The 23,126-nt window shown below is 32.7% G+C and overlaps 1 protein-coding gene across 3 annotated transcripts in view; it reads left to right on the top strand.

The window, feature by feature from the left end:
- The window catches only part of LOC110026665 (transcription factor TGA2.3-like), a 20,994-nt gene extending 5,634 nt beyond the window's left edge, over positions 1-15,360 (top strand). For all 3 annotated transcript variants that reach the window (XM_020727703.1, XM_020727704.1, XM_020727702.1), the window contains exons 4-12: positions 1,354-1,427; positions 1,501-1,695; positions 3,617-3,694; positions 3,781-3,840; positions 11,767-11,844; positions 11,945-11,996; positions 13,015-13,286; positions 14,683-14,928; positions 15,015-15,360. In XM_020727703.1, coding sequence (XP_020583362.1) covers positions 1,354-1,427; positions 1,501-1,695; positions 3,617-3,694; positions 3,781-3,840; positions 11,767-11,844; positions 11,945-11,996; positions 13,015-13,286; positions 14,683-14,928; positions 15,015-15,161 — 1,202 coding nt within the window. In that variant the 3' untranslated portion in view covers positions 15,162-15,360. The remainder of the gene's footprint in view (positions 1-1,353; positions 1,428-1,500; positions 1,696-3,616; positions 3,695-3,780; positions 3,841-11,766; positions 11,845-11,944; positions 11,997-13,014; positions 13,287-14,682; positions 14,929-15,014) is intronic.
- The last annotated feature ends 7,766 nt before the right edge of the window (positions 15,361-23,126 follow it).

The following is a 23,126-nucleotide window of genomic DNA, read 5'->3' as shown; positions in this document are numbered from 1 at the left end:
TGACCTTACAATCTTTACAATCGTCTCATAAGAAAATAATCAATTTGTGTTTTATTAGATTCACTTTTATAAGTAATAAGATGTTTATTTCTTTCCTTGAATAAAGTATTAGTAATAATAAAATCATACGCTAAAGCAAAATCTAAAATAGCTCTACCTTCTTCATTAGTTACTCCAAAACCGTAGCCACCATGAATATTTCTGAAATCTTCTACCACTCTACCGACATGTCCATTTAAATCTCCTCCAATAAAAATTCTTTTTTCAAGAGGTATCATTTGTATTAAGTTTTCTAAGTTATTCCAAAATTTATCTTTAGACCATGTGTCTAAGCCTACTTAAGGAGCATAAACGCTTATAATATTAAAAATCTTAGTATCAATGACAATCTTAAGGGCTATAATTCTATCACAAACTCTATTAATTTTTACAGCATTATCTTTCAAACTCTTATCTATAATTACACCTACACCATTTCTAGTGCGACTCTTACCAGAATACCAAAGTTTAAAACCTAAATTATCAATCTCCTTAGCCTTTTCTCCAACCCACTTAGTTTCTTGAATACATAAGATATTAATTTTCCTATGAATCATAATATCAACTAATTCCATTAATTTACCATTGAGAGTACCTATATTCCAAGATCCTATCCTAATATTAGTTTCATTAGTTTCATAGACTAACTTCTTTACCCGCATTCGCCGGTAAGAGATCATTTTTTTGTTGTAAATAATTTGTAAAATTATTAAATATAACCATTTTGCTATGCTTTGGATAATTTTGAATTATTTCGAGCTGACTCAAACTTTAACTCATTGGAATTTGAATCGTGGGAGGTAGTTTTGAGCAAATTTGGTATGATTTTTGGTTTGGTGTAAATCAGCTTTAAGCTGATATCAGGCCAGTCGAAGCTTAACCATTTTTGAGTTCAAACCATGGCCAACTTTCTCGAGCTTGATTCAATGCGAACCCTATTATTCATATAAGTAATTAGTTTTAACTGATTGTTTTGACCTGTTCATGTCTATTTTTCTCATTATATTTTTAGTTTAAGTTGTTGAATTTTCTATTTCCTTTTTTTTTGGGAAATTTACATACATAGCAGGCAATTCTTATGTATTTACATGCCTCACACCTAAACTTTCATTTTTTCATACATAGACCTATGCTTGAAATAGTGTATTTGATGAAATGTGGTAATAATTTTATGTTTGATGTGATATCAAAGATTTGAGTGCTCTGTGTGTAAATATGAAGTTTAGATATGTAAATTCATATGAATTGTGTGCTAGCTCTGTAAATGCCTCTTATTTTTCTTACTGTTGCTCAGATCGTGATGCTTTTTTTCAGAACATTTATTGAACACAAAATCAAGTGGAAACTTAATTTCTTCTGATTCTATTCAGTTTGCTGCTTTCAACAAAGTAAGTTGGATTTATCTTTTTCTACTCTATTGTTGGTGGGAACATTTTTTTATCCTTTTTTGGTAAATTTTAGACACAGGCATCGACTGATGTAACTCCAATTGCTCGAGTTGGTCATGCAAATATTCCCCAGCAGAAGGGACAACCAACAAATATGGCTCCATCATCTATCGGTCAGTTTGAGAACTGGGGAGAGTCTAATATGGCAGATAACAGTCCTAGGAGTGATAGCTCGACAGATGAGGACATGGATGGAAGGAATCAAAGGGTAATGTTTTCCTCAATTAAATCTTGAATTTTTCTTACTGTTCATAAAAGAAAATTGTCTTCCTGTATTTGGGCTTTTGTCTAATGTATATTGAGTCAATGGGGAGTTGAGGCCTTAATAACTTGCAAGGGTTTTGAGAGATTATATAGAAAATTAGAAGATTAGTGTTGTTGGTGGTTTTGGGGTTGAGGGAGGATAGGTTTTATGGATGGTCAAGCGTAGCTTAAAAGAAAATGAGTTATGTTCTCAGGTAGAGTAGGAGATGGAAAGGATAACTAAGGACTCACCAAAGCAATAGGGGATTAGCCACTACACTTTATCAAATAGTAGGGCAACCAGTGAGCTTTTTCACGCAATATTTGCACCAGCAAATAAATAATTTTATTCTATGAATCTCAGAAATACAATGCCTGGGGTATATATAAGCCTTTTGAAGTCTATGGTTGGCCAAGGCTTACTTGGGAAGTTTTTGAAGTCAATAAAATACTACTATATTGATTCTTGACATGTCATAAATCAAAGCAAACTAAAATAACATTAAGAAATTACATTAAAAATTATTTCATAAAGAGAAGATTCATATCTCTCTTTCTAAGCTTTCTAATTATTTCATATGACCTTTGAAGTGACGGGGGGTTGTTAATCGATTTGTTTGGAGAGTTTTGCATGACAAATATCCCAAATGTTGATGCACTGCCTTGGTTTATGATATCGTTCTAGGCTTTAATGTTGGTGTTGCATCAACTCACACGCCCTTCCCAAAACTTGAGTGCATCCACCCTCAACAAAGAAAAAAACTAAAAATTTCTCACAAATTGATTTGATATCTCCAGGGTGATGATGCCGGCTAAAAATCTTGTTGATATCACTCGTTCATGTTAAAATCTTCCATGTGCATTGTATTTGCCAAGCAAAAAACATTAAACAAGGCGTACAGAGATTTAAGATTTATGTGGCTCAACTTGAATAAATGCCAATGTGAGAGGAGAAGGGTTCTCATTTAACTTTAAGTCATTAAAACATTGTATGAGAGAAGGACATCTTCTTCTTCCCAAAATCTTAGTAAACTGACTCTTAACAAAGAAGAAGCCCAAAGAATCTGTCACATACAAGTTTACCTCATAAGAAGATACTAGCCTCCAAGTTGCAGTTTTTAGCCAAAAACTCTAGTTAGTGCCAAAAAATCATGTTGTATTCCTCTAGCTATTGTGTTTTGGTCAAGTTGGAATACCCACACTTTGCGTGTGAGAGAGAGGAGAGAGAGAGCTTGCATGAACTACAGGAAATCCTTCATAATTTCTTGATTTTTGCTGTTGCCCAACTTGTCATCACATTATATTGTTTGTTGTTTTTTGGCAGTGTGTTTATTTCTCTTTAGGGAAATATATATATGCAGCACACTATTCTTATGTATTTACGTATATCACATCTAAACTTTCATATTTACATTGCACTATGGTGCTTTAAACCTATGCATGAAATGGTGTATTTCATTTTTAAAAAGTGGGCAATAGTGCTATTTTTTATGTCATATTAAAGTTGTGAGTGCCTATGTGTGTACATATGAAAGTTTACGTGCGAGATATGTATATACATAAATATTGTGTTCTATGTATGTAAATGACCTTTTGTCTTTATTATATTGTCTTTATTATCCCTTTCATGTTTTAGTTTAAGTTGTTATGGCAGCATAAGTTCATTTGCTAGGCATATCTTTTAATTTGTTCATTTTGTATTTTCTTGTTCTCATATATTGCAATTGGTGAACAATGTGCAACTCTGATTATTGTATGCACTAGTTATCTTGATTAGTAAGAAAAGACTCATGTTATCTCAGTTGTACTTGATGGATACTTTAGTTTGTGTGAGGATTTAAACTTCTTTTTGTTAACTTATAATTATTACTAATGACATTAAGCAGTTTGATAAAGGACAAACTGGTACTGTAGCTGCTTCGGATTCCAGTGATAGATCTAAAGAAAAAACGGGAGATCAGAAAGTAAGAATTTTTTTTTTTTTTGCAATCTAATTTTATTTTGTCACATCCTAGCAGTGACTAATTTCTTGTAATTTATGTTTCTTAAGACTCTTAGACGGCTTGCTCAAAATCGTGAAGCTGCAAGGAAAAGTCGTTTAAGGAAAAAGGTAACAAAAGTCTCTTCATTGCCTGCAGGAATATCTTTTTTTATCTTTTATTTTAAATCTAGTATTTTTAAATTTTTCTATGGTGAACTAAGCTGTTGATACTTTCAAATCTAAGATATATTTTATGCAATTTATCATGCCACTCTTTTTTATGTATTTGCCTAACTTTTTTCAGTATTTTGTGCCTAAGTGATATTGTTAGTTAATAAGGTACATCTATCACATTTAGAATATAAACTTCTAAAGTTGGAGGTCAGTTGACATATCACACTGTCATTAACTTTAAGATCTTGATTTTTGCAGTTCACTTCAATATCTAATGTGAAAAGTGTAAATACATAATTATTTAACACTGCCATTGCCGGTCCCAAGTCCGGATGTGAAAATTGGAGGGTTGCGTTAGGTAGTGACAGTCAACGTAAAACTTGTCGAACAAATCATGACATGAATCATTTTGATCATTGTGTAAGTGTTAAGGCGTCCCTTGGAAACGACACATTGTATGACTTGAATGTAGTGAAAAGTGTGCAAGGGCCGCTGCACCGGCGCCCGGGTGTAGTGTCAAATAGTAGAGTTCTCACATTACGGACGGATGCAGGTAAAGAAATTAGTGCATGAAACTAATATTAGATTAGGATCTTGGAATATATGTACTTTCAATGGTAAATTAATGGAATTAGTTGACATTACGATTCATAGAAAGATTAATATTTTATATATTCAAGAAACTAAATGGGTCAGAGAAAAAGTTAAGGAGATTGATAATTTAGGTTTTAAACTTTGGTATTCTGGTAAGAGTCGCACTAGAAATGGTGTAGGTGTTATTATAGATAAGAGTTTGAAAGATAATGTTGTAAAAATTAATAGAGTTGGAGATAGAATTATAGCCTTTAAGATTATCATTGATAATAAGATTTTTAATATTATAAGTGCTTATGCTCCTCAAGTAGGTTTAGATATAGGGTCTAAAGATAAATTCTGGAATGTCTTAGAAGACTTAATACAATTGTTATCTCTCGAAGAAAGAATTTTTATTGGAGGAGATTTAAATAGATATGTTGGTAGATTGGTTGAAATTTCAGAATTGTTCATGGTGGCTATGGTTTTGGAGTGACTAATGAAGAATGTAGAGTTATTTTAGATTTTGCTTTAACGTATGATTTTATTATTATTAATACTTTATTCAAGAAAAGAGATGAACATCTTATTACCTATAAGAATGAATCTAATAAAACACAAATTGATTATTTTCTTATGAAAGAAGAGGTCGTCGAGACTGTAAAGATTGTAAGGTCATTCCAAATGAGGATTTAAGTACCCAACATCGATTATTAGTTTTAGATTTTAAGATGAAGAGTTGTAAAATAAAGAATCCTAGGATTCATCATCGTAGAATTAGATTGGAGAACCTACAAGAGACATAAAATTATTTTTTGAGTTAAATTCAAGATTTCAAAATGTGGGATGTTCATGAAGAAACAAATGTTATGTGAGATAAAGTAACAAATACTATTAAACAAATTGCAAAAAATGTGTTTGGAGAATCAAAACGAAATGTTCTTATGAATAAAAATAGTTAGTGGTGGAATAATAATGTGCAAGAAAGATAAAATATAAGAAATTATGTTATAAAAATTGGTTTAAATGTAAAATCTTAGAGAATTGAGAAAAATATTAAATGACCCACAGGGAGTCCAAAAGAGCAATCTGTGACGCTAAAAATTATGTTTTTAGTGATTTTTATAATAGATTAGATACTAAGGAGAGTGAAAAATATCTGTATAAATTAGCCAAACAAAGAGATAAGAAAATTAAAAATTTAATACAAGTAAAGTGTATCAAAGATGAAAATAAAAAGTGTTTTTCTTAGAAAAAGATATTCAACATAGGTGTGTGAATTATTTTGACAAACTTTTTAATGAAGTTTATGAAAATACGATCGACCTTAGTGATCCTATATCGTTAATAATAATAAAACGTTTCTTTTTTACCGTCGCATTAGTAAAAAAAGAAGTTGAGGAGGCTTTAAAGAAACCTAGGGTGGAAAGTCTGTAAGATCTGATGATATCCCAATTGAAGTTTGTAAATATTTAGGAGATTTGAGAGTTTATTGGCTTACTAAACTCTTTAATATTATTTTAAAATCTAAAAAAGTTGCCTGAGGAGTGGAGGAAGAGTATTTTGGTCCCCATTTTTAAGAATAAAGGGGATGCACTAGAGTGTGCCAATTATTGATGAATTAAGTTGATGTGTCATACTTTAAAATTATGGGAGAGGGTAATTGAACATAGGTTATGCTGATCAGTAGCTTATTCTGATAAGCTGACAAACTGTTTGGTTTGTGCGTATCGAAAATAGTTGATTTTGGATAAATGACTATTCTGATTCTGTTCTGGATAAATTGTTTAGTTTTTTTGTTTGTGCGTTTGAAAAATAATTGATTTGTAGCTTTTTGTGGATAAAAGATCATTCTGATAGGCTCTGTGTTGCTGTTTACACTAGTACTTTAACGAGTACACATTTGACAGTTCAAAACAAAAAATATCATTTCATAACAGTACAAAATTATCTTACATATTTACATATCTAACAGTTCAAACAAATCTTACATAGCTACATAAATTTTGATGCACACTTCACTTAAAATTTTTACGCAACTTTTGAAGTCCTCCATTTAACATAACACATACAACAAGTGCTTAATGATAATGAATCATAAGTTTGGATAAGACTTCATCATTACCTATTCTTATACATATTCCCCTACTTTTAAGATTCAGAGAAATAAAAAAACCTTAATCTCATTCTCTTATGAAATTCTCATGGAATGTTACATCACAAGCATCATTTAGTTTTAGCTTTGTAGACCCACATGAACTATTGATTGTCGTTGCAATTCTAGCCTAGCTTTAGGCAGAGAAGATAGAAAACTTAGAGCACAAATTGTATTATCAAAGTTGATGCCTATTACATTCAACTGACTTGTGATTTGATTTAACTTATTGACATTTTTTGTGGTGAAAGTACCTTAAGTAATCTTGAGATTAAAAATTTTCTAATTATATATATTTCTTTACTGCTGAAGGCTTCTTATATATATTTAATGGAGCTCTCATTACAGTTGCCGTGGGCTTCTTAAGCGATATACATGAGACAACATTCTTTGTTGATGACAACATATAATCTCATGTCTGTCTACCCAGTAGACACTAATATTCTTGGCCCATGGTACTAGGTTTGGATTCTAAAAAAAGTAGATGCAGCTTTCTGTAGCATGGATAGTTCTTGATCTACATTTTCTAACATATGAAATCCTTGTCATCAAATCTATTATCCTCATCTTCATATAATCCAAACACCATTGCTACTACTAGTTCAGTATTTCATAAAACTACAAAACTCCTACTCTGATCCAGTTCTTTAGGAAAAATATATGCTTGAGAACAATAAAAAACACAATAAGGAGAAGAATGCTCTACTCAACCCATCCACTACTATTATTACTCTTTATATCATCAGAACTCATCAAGTTCTGAGGCAAACAAACTTGGTTTGCATCTTTTCTGCTGTTCGTTGATGAACTTGAATTTGAACTGCTCATCACGCTGTGAGAAGTCTTTACAAGCGTTTCAACGGCACCTTGCAAACAGCAACCAAGATATCCTTCACCTTAGCCTTGTGGATGGGATTGGTGAGGCCGGAGAACAGAAGATCATAGGTGTTCACCTCCATTGTCTCGTCCAGATAAATAGACACAGCAGTTCTCACAAAGTGTTGGATGCTGTTGACAATCAGCTTCTTACATTTGTCGGTGCCCATCAAATTGACCCAAGCTGGCACATCATCGCAAGAATCAATTGTTTCTCCTCTGTAATATAAGGCCATTACGATTTTCCTTGCGAAGCTTCCAACACCATGGAAGAAAAATCGGATCCTTTATCAGAGAGGCCGCCGGCTGCGAGGGCGAGGATGCATCGTGGTCGGCTGGCGGCTAGATCAGGAGCCATTGGGGGAGCCACGTATAGTTTTAGGTATGTGATGGAGAATGAAACAGAAGGTGAGGCGTTGGTGGAAGCGATAAATTATGGGAAAGGAAAGTAGAGAGGTTAATATGGTCACTGTGGGGAGAAAGAAAACTTTCCGCGAAGAAGACTGGCAGATTTCGATCGCAATTCTTATGGCGATGGCAACAGAGTAATATGGGGTAAAACACAACGAAGAAACGCCGGCCACAGGGTGATCCCCGCAGGCGAAGTTATTACTAATATCGAAACGGTGATTTTAAAAACGCGGTGGAAACGTGAAAAACAAACAGGAGAGCTGTGTTTTAAAACTCCATCCGCTGTTTTAAGCTGCCCCAAATAGGCCCTTAATGTTATATTGCCACATCTAAGGTTTTTGAACTCTTTAGATTGGGACCACTCGATTAATCTTGGATGATGAAATCATGGGATATCTAGTAATTTTATCGCTCTATGCTCTTCAAAACCACAATAAGACGCAAAAGTTTGCCTATACTATCACCATGGAGTACTTCAAGAACTAGAGTTGAGATATTTCTTTGAACGTGGGGCTTGCCCAAAAGAAATTTCAAATCTTTTCAGTTAAATTTTGAAGACCAAGAGGATTTCAAATGAATGGAAAATAAAAATTTGGCACCAATATTTAAGATTAAGAAGGTACCCTATATTGTGGTAAATCTTAAAGGATTGAAATGCACCAATCATTCAAATTTTGTATGAGAGAATGTTGAAATATATGGTTTGGAAATTAACACTGATATCAAGCATTTTTTTTTTATCTTTTGTCGGGAAAATTTACCATTCAATGATTTTATGTTAAAGAAATAAATAAGGAAGTACTAGGGGAAATTGAAAAATCTTCATATGACTGTTTATGCTTGAAATTTAAAATAATAGATAAGACTTCTAGAAGCTAGTGGGCTTAGGATTAGTGTTCTATTTTTACATCTAAGGTTTTTGAACTCCTTGGATTGGGACCACTCAGTTAATCTTGGATGATGAAATCATGGGATACCAAGTAATTTTTTGGCTCCATGCTCTTCTAAACCACAATAAGACGCAAAAGTTTGCCTATGCTATCACCATGGAGTACTTCAAGAACTAGTGTTGAGATATTTCTTTGATCGTGGGGCTTGCCCAAAAGAAATCTCAAATCTTTTCAGTTAAATTTTGAAGACCAAGGGGATTTCAAATGAATGGAAAATAAAAATTTGGCACCAATATTTAAGATTAAGAAGGTACCCTATATTGTGGTAAATCTTAAAAGATTGAAATGCATCAATCATTCAAATTTTGTATGAGAGAATGTTGAAATATATGGTTTGTAAATTAACACTGATATCAAACATTTTTTTTTTATCTTTTGTCGGGAAAATTTATCATTCAATGATTTTATGTTAAAGAAATAAATAAGGAAGTACTAGGGGAAATTGAAAAATCTTCATATGACTGTTAATGCTTGAAATTTAAAATAATAGATAAGACTTCTAGAAGCTGATGGGCTTAGAATTAGTTTTATATTGCCACATCTATGGTTTTTGAACTCTTTAGATTGGGACCACTCGGTTAATCTTGGATGATGAAATCATGGAATACCAAGTAATTTTTTCGCTCTATGCTCTTCAAAACCACAATAAGACGCAAAAGTTTGCCTATGCTATCACCATGGAGTACTTCAAAAACTAGAGTTGAGATATTTCTTTGATCGCGGGGCTTGCCCAAAAGAAATCTCAAATCTTTTCAGATAAATTTTGAAGACCAAGAGGATTTCAAATGAATGGAAAATAAAAATTTGGCACCAATATTTAAGATTAAGAAGGTGCCCTATATTGTGGTAAATCTTAAAGGATTGAAATGCATCAATCATTCAAATTTTGTATGAGAGAATGTTGAAATATATGGTTTGGAAATTAACACTGATATCAAACATTTTTTTTTATCTTTTGTCGGGAAAATTTACCATTCAATGATTTTATGTTAAAGAAATAAATAAGGAAGTACTAGGGGAAATTGAAAAATCTTCATATGACTGTTTATGCTTGAAATTTAAAATAATAGATAAGACTTCTAGAAGCTTTTGGGTTTAGAATTAGTGTTATATTGCCACATCTAAGGTTTTTAAACTCTTTAGATTTGGACCACTCGGTTAATCTTGGATGATGAAATTATGAGATACCAAGTAATTTTTTCGCTCTATGCTCTTTAAAACCACAATAAGACGCAAAAGTTTGCCTATGCTATCACCATGGAGTACTTCAAGAACTAGTGTTGAGATATTTCTTTGATCGTGGGGCTTGCCCAAAAGAAATCTCAAATCTTTTCAGTTAAATTTTGAACACCAAGAGGATTTCAAATGAATGGAAAATAAAAATTTGGCACCAATATTTAAGATTAAGAAGGTGCCCTATATTGTGGTAAATCTTAAAGGATTGAAATGCATCAATCATTCAAATTTTGTATGAGAGAATGTTGAAATATATGGTTTGGAAATTAACACTGATATCAAACATTTTTTTTTATCTTTTGTCAGAAAAATTTACCATTCAATGATTTTATGTTAAAGAAATAAATAAGGAAATACTAGGGGAAATTGAAAAATCTTCATATGACTATTTATGCTTGAAAATTAAAATAATAGATAAGACTTCTAGAAGCTGATGGGCTTAGAATTAGTGAAACAAACTCTTCCTACCTGATGTACAGATTTATTGGAGCAGTAATCATTTCCTGTATGTCCATAGTGTTGGAAATTGTTTGATATTTTTGTGTGATAGATCTGAACCGTTGCTTATAGAAATGAAATAGGTTATCATTGATGACATAAATTTTGGAGTTAGAATTGAGTTGTCAAAGTGGGGAATGCTTTAAGAACCTTTAGAAGCTAAAATATCATGGATACATTTAAATTCTAAATTACAACTTGATTAAGTAGCTTCTAGGAAGTATAGAGTTAGGCCATAAATATGTCATTGATAGTGGAGAATGCTCTAAGAATACCTTTAGAAGCTAAAATATCATGGATACATTTAAAATCTAAATTACAACTATATTAAGTAGCTTGCAGGAAGTATAGAGTTAGACCATAAATATATCATTGATAGTTTGATTAAAATAAAATTTTGAACGTTAAAATTGGTGTGATCAAAATATAAAGATAAAGTGAAAAATCATTATATTAAAGAGGTTGTAGGGTAGCTCTTAGTGAAGTTCAGGCAGTGCAAGGTAGACTTAAGTGGCATGATATGAAGATAAGGCCATAGTTAACATGTCTAGTGGTTGTGCAAAATAACCTCTTGTTAAGTCCTCTGGGAATTAATGGAAAAGGATGATTTTTAAAGATGGCCTAAAGATTCGGTATGGTTGGTCACAATTATTGTTAATTCTTAAAAATAACCCTAAAATTATTGGTAATGCTTAAAATGATGATTATTTTTTTGATATAAGCTTTCTGTAATTTTAAAATGTAATACTATATTGGGGCGTTTACATTCATACCACCCAAATCTTATGTACTTACAAACCTAGCACGTACATTTTGCCTTTTATATTTATACCAGCAAAATCTTTTATATCACATCAATAATATCACCATTTTAACTTTAAAAAGGTGAAATGCACCTTTTCATGCATATTTAATGTGTTATGTATGTAAAAATTGTAGTTTAGGTGTTAGATATATAAATACATAGGAATTGAGTGGTATGTATGTAAATGTTCCTATATTTTATCAACTAAGAATGTGGTTGGTTTTTAACTATGGCTAAGTGATTACTTTTGCACGTCTTTTTATTTTTTTTTTCAATTTCCTTTTTAGCAGACCATTATAATTTTCATTTCCTTTTTGTTTTCTTTTTAGCACATTATTTTCGTTTAAGTTCTGAACCATGATTCCACTTGTTTGCAGGCTTATGTTCAACAACTTGAAAACAGCAGATTGAAGCTCACTCAACTCGAGCAGGAGCTCCAGAGGGCACGCCAACAGGTATGCTGCAGTTTCAGCTCAACTCTCCGAATTGAAGTATTTTGTTGGTTTTGTAGGATGATTATATGGATGTATTTCTTAATTGTTTAATATTTTTCAGGGAATCTTTATTTCAAGCAACGGAGATCAAGCACATTCTACAGGTGGAAATGGTAACACTTTCTTCCATCTTCAAGTTCATGCTTTCTGTAGGATTTTGCGCATCTTCGTGTTATATGTTATAGTTCTAAAAAGAACTTTACATATGTAGCACACAATTTTTACGTATTTACATATTACACCTAAACTTTCACATTTACAGAGCACTGTGGTGCTTTAAACCTATGCATGAAAAGGTTTCTTTCACTTTTAAGAAGTGATAATAGTGACATTTTTGGCTCAATATTAAATATTTGAGTGTTACGTGTGTAAATAAAAAAATTTAAGCGAGAGACATGTAAATACATATGATATGAGTGTATAGTATGTAAGTGCCCCGACTCTAAATTAGAGTGAATAGGATTAACTTTTGAGTTTCAAGTCATGTCCTTGGGTGAATGAACATGAGAGTAAGTGGAGATGTTTGCCATGGTCATTTTTGGTTAGATAACTTGATGCCACCTGCCTTATATTTCGTCTTTTCATTCGCCTTATTCATTTCCATCCTCCTGGATCCGCATTTACCCATCACAAGGAGGTAAAGTTTTATGAGGAGCTCCAAGGCTTTGCTTGAACCAAACTGAGTTGGGCAAACTCATTTGTGAGAGCCAATCCCGAGCTTTATTCAAGCATATGGTTGGTATTTAGATTGGTTTAACTAAGAATGTTGGCCTTGATTCGAGCTTAATTTGAACTTTGCATGAGAATAGCTTTTCAAACTATTTTTTGGAAGGCTTCGATAATCCATAGTATTATATAGTCATGTTTAAGGAGGGCATAGTGACATTAAATTCATAGTTTTGAATTACATGTGTTTTATCATTAACTTTTCATTGGAAAACCCTAAGATTGAAAATTCTTTATGAATCTATTGCATGATGAAATATACTCAATTGAAAATGGCTTAAAATGGCTTTATGAATATTCATGTTTTTCTGAGTAAATTAAGGTTTCTAACCAATCAAAACTACTTGATCAGTTTGGCAAATAAGCTTCATGTACTGAAGACAAATTTACATTATTATATTTCAGGGGCTTTGGCATTCGATGTAGAATATGCTCGATGGATCGAGGAACAGAACCGTCTCGTCAATGAGCTTAGAGCTGCGGTTAACGCGCATGCAAGTGATAATGATCTCCGCGCTGTTGTCGACGGAATAATGGCTCACTATGATGAAATATTTAGGCTTAAGGGTAATGCGGCGAAGGCGGATGTCTTTCACATGCTATCAGGCATGTGGAAGACACCAGCAGAGAGGTGTTTCCTTTGGCTGGGTGGCTTCCGGTCCTCCGAGCTTCTTAAGGTGATATATATATATATAAGATAATTTTGTTTTTTTAGTTTTTATTAAGGGGAATTCACATACATACCATGCAATTCTTATGTATTTACATATTTAACCCCTAAGCTTAGATTTTTAGATTATAACACCCAAATCTTTCATGCCGCATCAAAACTACTACTTTATTTACTTTTAAAAAGTGAAATACACTTTTTTCATGTATAGGAAAAGTGGTATATATGTAAAAAAAATTGAAGTTTAGGTGTTAGATGTGTACATGCATAGGAATTGGATGGTGTATATATAAATCTTTCTTTTTTGAAATGAGTTGTGCTTCATTGAAATGGATATAGCTTAGTAATTGAAAAAATAAGTACTGTATTTTCAGAAATCTGAATATTCAATGCGACGACAATCAAGTTGTATATTTGCATTTGAATAAAAGAACCAAAAGTTGCTTTTATTTTAAAATTATGCATTTATTTCTAGGAAAATTCAGAAACATACTACACAATTCTTATGGATTTACATATTTAACATCCGAAGTTTGATATTTACACTAATAACATCTTGGTGTTATAAAACTATGCATGAAAAGGTGTATATCCTTTTTAAATGATAGTACATACCAAACAATTTGTATTTACATATGTAACACCTAAAGTTTGATAGTTACGCATGTAACATCTTGATATCATAAATCCATCCATGAAAATATTTATTTCACTTCTAAAAAGATTGTGATGGTGGTATTTTGGATGTGATGGCAAAATGATCTTACGTAGGGGTTGATAATTATGTTTGCAATTCATTTGCTGGTCAATAAGTGCTACATGGACTCGAGTTGATTTACTTTGATGTAACAATCGTTCGCTCGCTTTGGTTTAGATTTAAGCTAAAATCTACTTGATATATAGCATAAAGGTGGATGCTTTGAGACATGGCACATATATTAATGTGAAATTTACATAACAAACACACAATTCTTATGTATTTATTTATCTAAACTTTCATATTTATATATATAGCATTTTGGCGCTTTAAACATATGCATGAAAAGGCGTATTTCACTTTTAGAAATTTACTTTTGATGTGATACTTAAAATTTTGAGTTTGAGATATGTGAATACATAAGAATGTGCAATTTATGTAAAATGCCCCTATGTTAAGTCATGATTACATAACAAATTATGCATACACACAAGTATGTCTTTGTGCATGTATTTACGTGCATTTGTTTGTACATAATTTAGGGTTGTAAATGAGCCAAACTGAATGGTGAACCGGCTCGAGCTCGACTCGTTACTCGCTCGAGATCGAGCTTAAAGTCAAGCTCGGTTACACCCTTTCACTTATTTCTTCTTCCCTATATGATTATACCATCTCTTTTGCTTGTTTCCTATATGGAACTTCACAGCTACTGGCAAATCATCTGGAGCCTCTAACTGAGCAGCAGCTAGTAGGTATCTGCAACCTGCAGCAATCCTCTCAACAAGCCGAGGACGCTCTCTCGCAAGGCATGGAAGCACTGCAGCAGTCGCTGGCCGAAACTCTCGCCGGAGCTCTCAGCCCCTCCGGTTCCTCCGGCATGGTCGCGAACTACATGGGACAGATGGCAATGGCCATGGGAAAGCTCGGCACGCTCGAAAACTTCCTTCGCCAGGTGAATGTTCGCCCTTCATTTTCCACAATCCTTTCATCATTACGACAATACAAACTTTTCACTTGTTTTGCGGATTGTGCGCTCAGGCTGACAATTTGCGACAACAAACGCTGCAACAGATGCATCGGATACTAACAACACGACAATCAGCACGAGCTCTTCTGGCGATAAGCGACTATTTCTCGAGGCTCCGTGCACTGAGCTCACTTTGGCTCGCCCGTCCTCGAGAGTGAGAGATGATGTATCTCTGATCTTGGAGCCTCACTTCAATGGTTTTTTTCAATGTAAGAATGTAATATTGTATTTGTAGGATTGTTGGTCCACTCTCTTTTATGTGTAGTGTGTTTTTCAGGTGTAAGAATTGAAAACATTAGAATGTTTGTTGTAATATTTAAGGTTAAGTTTGTTATAACTAGAAAAAAAAAAAAAAAACATGTAATTTAAATAAGTTATTGTATCAATTATCAGACTTATATTCTGTCATTATAGGTGTTGAGTGTTTTGGATTTGTTTTCTATAAAATTGAAAGTAATTAGCTAATTAAAAAAAAAAAGTTTACATATACATCACTCAATTTCCATATATTTACAAAGCTAACATCTAAATTTCAATCTTGATAGTTGTATTTGTGATATGATTTACTAGATTTGAGTGGTAGAAATGTAAAAAAGGCTTAGGAATTAAGTGGTATGAATGTAAATCTTCATTTAATTTTTTTTAATAAATGCTCCACTTATTTAACATACAAACCTACTTTTATAAAAGCATCAGAACATTTTGTAAAATTTATTAATTTAGTGCTCTTATTAAAGAACAGAATACATTCGTAATTCTTGAATCAACATTACGTGGCATTTTTGAAATAATGTGAAAAAAAAATTCAAAAATTGCATTTTTTTAATTAGTCTCATTTATATTTTGCATTTATCAATAATATGAAAGCTATTAAATAGTCCACCAAATAAAAAAAAAATAAATATATCCAAATATTCTATTAACATGTGATTAGAATAATTTAAACTAATTAATTATATTTTAAAAAAGAGTGCAATTTAAGTTTTAGTTACTTATTTATATATTATATTCATTTTATCCCAATTATTTTCCCATCTAATAGAATTAAAGGTTCGGAAGATTTACGTGCATATTACTCAATTTTTTTGAATTTATATATATATGTATGTCATCTTCTATATGCAAGAAAAGAACAATGTGTGTTTTTTCTTAAGAAAATTAAAATAATGATATTTTTATGTTATTTGAAAGGTTTAGTGGTATAAATATAACAAGCAAAATTTGGATATCATATATGTAATTACATAGAATTTGGGTGGTATGCATGTAAATACCCCCATAATAGAATAATAGTTGGTCAATCTACTCCAGAGATACTGGGTTATATTCGTGTTATACCCGATAACCTCGCTGTAACCTAAACTCTAACCTACTTGTGTAGCTCTTACGTACGCAAATTTTTTTCCTCCCCACCATCTTCCTTGAATTTTTATTGCCTCAGGACTCCGTAGGGTGAGTTCCTTGCGGAGTACAATGAGTGGAGTACAAGTGAAATTGGGTCCCACTGCATATAAAAATTAAAAAAGAAGCTTGAACTGACCTGAATCAACGCGAGAAATTTAATAGGTGTGTTTATCGTTAACCCGACCCGAATTAAATCCAGAAACAGACAAAAAGTTAGATTCGGCGTTTTTGGAGCTTTTCGTCGGTTCGCATTCGGCTTCTTCCTCCTTCAACATTCGGCTTCTTCCTCCTTCAGCTTCGGGATTCTTCATCCTTCGGCTTTTCCGACTTTCCTTCTTCCTCCTTCGACATTCGACTTCTTCCTCCTCCGTCCTTCGGCTTTTCCGACTTTCCTTCTTCCTCCTTCAACATTCGACTTGACTTTCGCCTTCTTCCTCCGCCGGCATTCGGCTTCTTCCTCCTTCGACATTCGGCTTCTTCCTCCTTCGGCTTCGAGCCTCTTCATTTTTCGATTTTTTTCGGCACTTCGAACGACGGTTTGTCTTCGGCGACAGTGGTTCTCCATTCGGACGGCTGGTGGTAGTACTCCATTCAATTTCGACTTTTGGAAACATAAGGTAGGTTATGTAATACTCATTCCAAATATTAGTGCTTAGTCGTTTCATTGCAACAAATAGTGATTTATTTTCTTTCTCATTGTAGCACACAAAATGGAAGGTCGCAAGAGAGCAGAAGAACTTAGCAGTCTCCCAAAGTCGTTGAGGTAACTACATTGTTTATTTTAAAATAAAAATTGAAGTTTTAGTTGTGTTATTGTAGTATTATAGTGGTGTTGTAGTCGTATTATTGTGTGATATTGTGTGTTATAAATGTGTTATTGTTGTGTTATGATTTTTGGAGATGTGTTATAATGTGTTATTGTGTGTTATAATTGTGTTATAGTTGTGTTATTATATGTTATTGTGTGTTATTGTATGTTATAGATGTGTTATTATGTGTTATGGATGTGTTGCTATGTGTTATTGTTGTGTTGTGTTGATATAATGGTGTTATATGTATTATTTTGTATTATTGTTGTGTCATATTATTAGAATTGTGTTATAGATGTGTCATATATGTGTTTTAGTGTGTTATTGTTGTGTTATAGTTGTGTTAGTGGTGTAACACAAGCTAATATAATCATAACACAATGATAACACACTCATAACACACAATAACATAACATTAACACAATAGTAACACGAGAATAGTAACACAATAGTAAAACATTATAACACAACAATAATACAATGATAACACCACCGTAACACAACATTAATACATAATAACTCATCTATAACACAACAAAAACTGAACTATTGCATTCATATAACTCATAAATAACACCTAACAATAACACACAATAAGTCATCTGTAACACAACAATAACTGAACTATAACACTCATATAACACAAGACTAACACATATGTAACACACAATAACACATGTAATAATAACACTTGAGTAAATTGAAATTGTTTGAATGAAAAATAATATTTCTTTCTATATGTTTGCTTATATAGGTATATGAACGCAAGAACGTTCAATTGTAGATGTCGTCCTTCCGCAGTCAGGAGTGCACTCGATACTGTTAGATACATTGTACCTGAGGAAACAATGACTTTTTTAAGAGAAATAAATGTCAGTCGGTTTTTTGACATGTCTCCTTATTCCCAAGATAATGTGTTGACTCTACGTATCATGGGATTTTGGAATAAAGAAAGAAGAGCTTTTGTGATGGGTGGGAAGTTGGTGAAATTCCACGCCGATCATGTGGCGCTTTTGTTAGGCATGCCCAACAGGGGAGAATCTGTTAGTTGGAGGAAAAGTCCGTCATCTCATGTAGATTCGAGAGCAATAAAGGAAGATGTGACTAAGTTTTCAGAAGAGTCTTCCACTCCTTTTGAGAAACTATTTCTTGAGTTTTTACTGACAAATTTATTCTTTCCCTCGAGCAATTTCAGCGTACCTGTAGGTTTTTATGCATTTGGAGAGACGTACAGACTTTCTCTTCGTTTAACTGGTTTGTTGCTATATGTGATTATATGATTGATCAAATGAACTTTGTTGCAATCAAAATAAAACGAAATCAGTCACTTGGTTACATAAGTGATTTTTTATTTTTTTTATCTGTAAGTTTATATTTTCTACAGTTAAAAATTTTCATTTTCATTAATTGTTTTTGTTTTTTTTGTTTTTTTTTTTTTTTTTTTTTTTTTTGCATTATGACAAAATGATTTTTGATATGTGTTATATGTAGCGGAATAACACATCTATGTGTTATATTACAGTGGTATAACACACGAGAAATATTCCCCATGTGTTACACCGCGGTAACACATGATGAATATTTCCCATGTGTTATACCTCATCAGAATAACAAGGGAGGCGTTATTAGGCGGAATAACACGTTTTTGCGTTACAGGCGGCGGCGGTTTAACCGCAAAATTAGGTAAATATATAAATTAAGTATAAATTTATAAAAGTAATATATCAATTTATATAAGTAATATATAAGTTAAGTAATATAACACAAGATTTTAGATAAATAACGCGTTATTACATATCGTGATGGCGGAATAACACGTCTGTGTTATATTATATTAGTATAACGCATGGGGAATATTCTCCATGTGTTACACCACGATAACACATGGGGAATATTCCCGATGTGTTATATTTCAGCGGAATAACAAGGGTGTGTTACACCACGGTAACACATGGGGAATATTCCCAATGTGTTATATTTCAGCAAGGAACAAGGGGAGGCGTTATTGGCGGCGTAATAACACATTTTTGCATTATAGGAGGCGGTTTAACCACAAAATTAGGTAAATATATAAATTAAGTATAAATTTATAAAAGTAATGTATCAATTTATATAAGTAATGTATAAAATAAGTAATATATCACTGTATATGTGTGCTATTATATATATTAAGTAATAAATGTAATAAATTAAGTATACATTTGCCAATTTATATAAATTAAGAATTAAACACTGGCGTGCGTTATTGAATTAACAATATAACAACTTATATTAGTTACGTGATAACATGGACTCAATAATATTACAAATAATACAAATATATGAAATACATGGACTCGATAATGTTACAAATAATACGAATATATGAAATACATGAACTCGATAATATTACAAATATAGATCACTTATTGAATTCATCAACAATTGGGTATATCCTTGTGTTGGTTGTGATGCATCATATTTTTTAAGAAATTGAGATATTAAAAAGAAATATAAATGCTAATGCCACCGACCTTATGTTATATGATATCGAGTTACATCGAGTTTCAACTATATACCTGACTGAGATAATCTGGCATTTCAAATAAATTTGCCTCGGATGGTATACCGGGATCTTGGCTTATTGATGCTTTTTGATGTTTTCCTATATACAATGATTTAGGTTAGAGAAAGACAATCATACAATAATTAAAATATCTTATAATACTGAAATATATACTTTTTGATCTCTTATTCTTCTCCCAATACCCTTTCCACCTAGACGTAGAAACTCCTTTCGACCTCATTTTTGCCGAGTCATCCAAATTGACTTGGGCATTTGGTGTTTTTGTCTTCTTTAATTTTTTATTTGTTTGAGGTGGTTTTTCAACTGTTGTGTCATCAATATTTGCAGATAGATGTTTAAATGTTTCCTAAAGCATCTGCTCAGTTGTTTCATTTCCCTGTGCTTTATTAATGACTTGATATGCAAATTTGTGAGAGTGTGAGCGAAATAGTAGACCATTTGCCGAATCAGTGCTCTTTTGGGATTCCTTCATATGTTTGTAGCAAATGTTATTATACATGTTCCTTTTAGCGTGAATAGACCATCGCATTAAGAAAAATTTCTAAAAAAATTTTCTGGGGAATTAGCTTTATTTGAGCCACATTAAGCACATAAAGTGAGTGAGAACATAATATCCTCATCATTTCAAACTTTTTACAAGTACAAGTGGGCTCGGAATTGACTTTGTCAAGTTTCACAGTCCAGTGCTTGTTTGCTCCTTGGTTATCCAAATTCATTACAATATATTCCAAGTCAATCTCTGGAAGGTATTCAATTGCCAGTCCACAAAGCCCGCCTAATAACTGTTGCTGGAACAAGGAGTAAAGCTTTCTCGAATAAAAGGTGGCAATTTGCCTAAAAAATGGTTTGCCTTTTACCATTGGCATAATGACCGATTGATCACTTTTAAAATCTTCATCCTTCTCATTCTGACGCCATGATTTTATAATACCAACAAAATAATCCACGAGAGAGCTAGTAGGCTTTGAAACACCGTGACAAATATTATTTGTTGTCTCACTTCGTTGTGTTGATAATATTCCCATGCCAAATATTTCTTTATTGAAGGTTGTGGACCATTTATGTCTGATCTTGTACATATCCTTTAACCAAATGTTGTTGTGGAGGTTCCCCTTTTCAATCATTATGACCCAAATTTCTTCAAATTCCCCATCGGTATCAAACTTACTCATGCATTTGTACAAGAGATCGCCCACATTCTTGACACCCAAAGGACAATGCACTTTTGAAGGAAATTTCTTGTATATATGTCATTGACATAATCTGTTTCGTGTCTATGGGAGGCAATCTTCAATGGCTCCAGCCATCGCTTGATCCTGATTTGTAATTGTCATTGGATACTTGTCACCCGTTATTTGGATAAATGTTTTGAATAACCAACTGAAGAAACCAATGGTCTCATTCGACAAAAAACCCACTCCAAAGTGGACATTTTGCCAATGGTGGTTCACCCCCACGAATGGAGCACAACATAACTTACACTTATTTAATCGATAGTTTGTATAAAAAATTATTACGTCACCAAAACAATCATAATCAAGCCTGAATAAACTGTTGCTTCAGAAAAAGCTTGTAAGTCTGCCACACTCATCAGTTTCAAAATCCCAAGCAAACATTATATCCTCAGCTTGCCTCTCCATGAACAACTATATCAGCGCATTGGCATCTCCTTGCTGTCTTCTTTCTCTTCTTTCTCTTTGAATAAAATTGCATGCATCTCTTTTCGTGCATTCTAGGTTCTACACCCTCCAATCTCCGTGACCATAAATTTATATGCATCTGTTGCTCTAATCCCTGCTCCTGTCATTGATCTAAGCAAATTTGCATTTAACTCACTTATCTTTCTGCTACAACGCAAAAAATGCTTATCACCGCTTTCGGCAAGAGGGTGGTTATGACTTTCAATGAATTTCTTAACAGTCAAATTTCCTTCAACATTAATGGCATATCTAACCATGGCTTGACATCTAATCCTCGTGTCAGCTTTTCTAAACTTCACAGTATCTGTCAGGCTTGACTCCTTTTTGTGGCCAGCCTTTCCGCAAATAAAATCTTTAGTTTTAATCTTCTTCGAGTTTGGCCAATAGATGTTATGATCCTTTCTAACGGAAAAACCTACGTGATGTGCATATGTACAGTAACATTCATATGCTTCTTGATCATTGTGCACAACGGTACAAAGAAATGTCTCTGCGATTGAATCATTGCACTGCACATCACCACTCCATTTTGAAAATAGTCAGATAGATATAAGACAAATAATAACAATACAAATACTATACAATAACATCACCATAACACTACAAAAACTATACAATAACATCACCACAATAGTACAACACTGACACCACTACAATAATTCAATCCATAAACAATAACACCACTGTAACACTAGAAAAAGTAAATAATAACATCACATAACACCTCAGTAACACGACAAAAATACATAAATAATACAACAATAACACTGTTATGACAATACAATCCATAAACTCTAAACAATAACACACTACACCCTAAGCTCTGACAATAACACGATTATAACACTAGAAAAACTTAACTTTAACATCACATAACACTTAAATAACACGACAATAACATGAGAATAATACAATAATATTACAAAGATAACATTACTAGAACAATACAATCCCTAAACCCTAAACCATAACAATAACACCACTATAGCAAAACTAAAACAAAACATCACATAACACCTCAATAACACGATAACAACACAAAAATAATACAAAAAAAATACAACAATAACACCACTATTACAAAATAATTCCTAACTTTAAACGATAACACTACACCCTAAACCATAACAATAACACCACTATAACACTAGAAAAACTAAACTATAATACCACATAACACCTTAATAAAACAACAATAGTACGACAATAATAGAACACAAAACTATAAATAAAACAAAAAAAAAACAGTCCTAGCACTATAATAATCCTCAAACCTAAACTAAAATAACAAACATAAATACCAGCATAACACTAAAAATAACACCACACTAACTATAAACTAAAACAACTAACAAAAATCAGTTAGAACTCACATAACAATGCAATACAATAGTAAAATAAACCCTAAATTAAAGCAAACTTATTTCTGATTTAAGCTTCTTCACATTATTTAATAAATAGAATTCTCTTGGATTGGTCGTGGCATAAAATAGGACATTAATGCATTTTGGCAGGATTCTATAAGTGGGTCGCAGAAATCGAGAAACTAAGCTCCACCTTCGTTTTCCCCCTTCGACTCAACTCCACTCGACTCGACACAGCAGACCTGCTGCTTCGGCTGCTTCGGCTGCTTCCCCCCCGCGG

This window comes from Phalaenopsis equestris, unplaced genomic scaffold (genome assembly GCF_001263595.1).
Source record: "Phalaenopsis equestris unplaced genomic scaffold, ASM126359v1 Scaffold000392, whole genome shotgun sequence".
Lineage (NCBI taxonomy): Eukaryota > Viridiplantae > Streptophyta > Magnoliopsida > Asparagales > Orchidaceae > Phalaenopsis > Phalaenopsis equestris.
The sequence above is the reverse complement of the archived record's forward strand: the minus strand, read 5'-3'. Positions and strand labels throughout refer to the sequence as shown.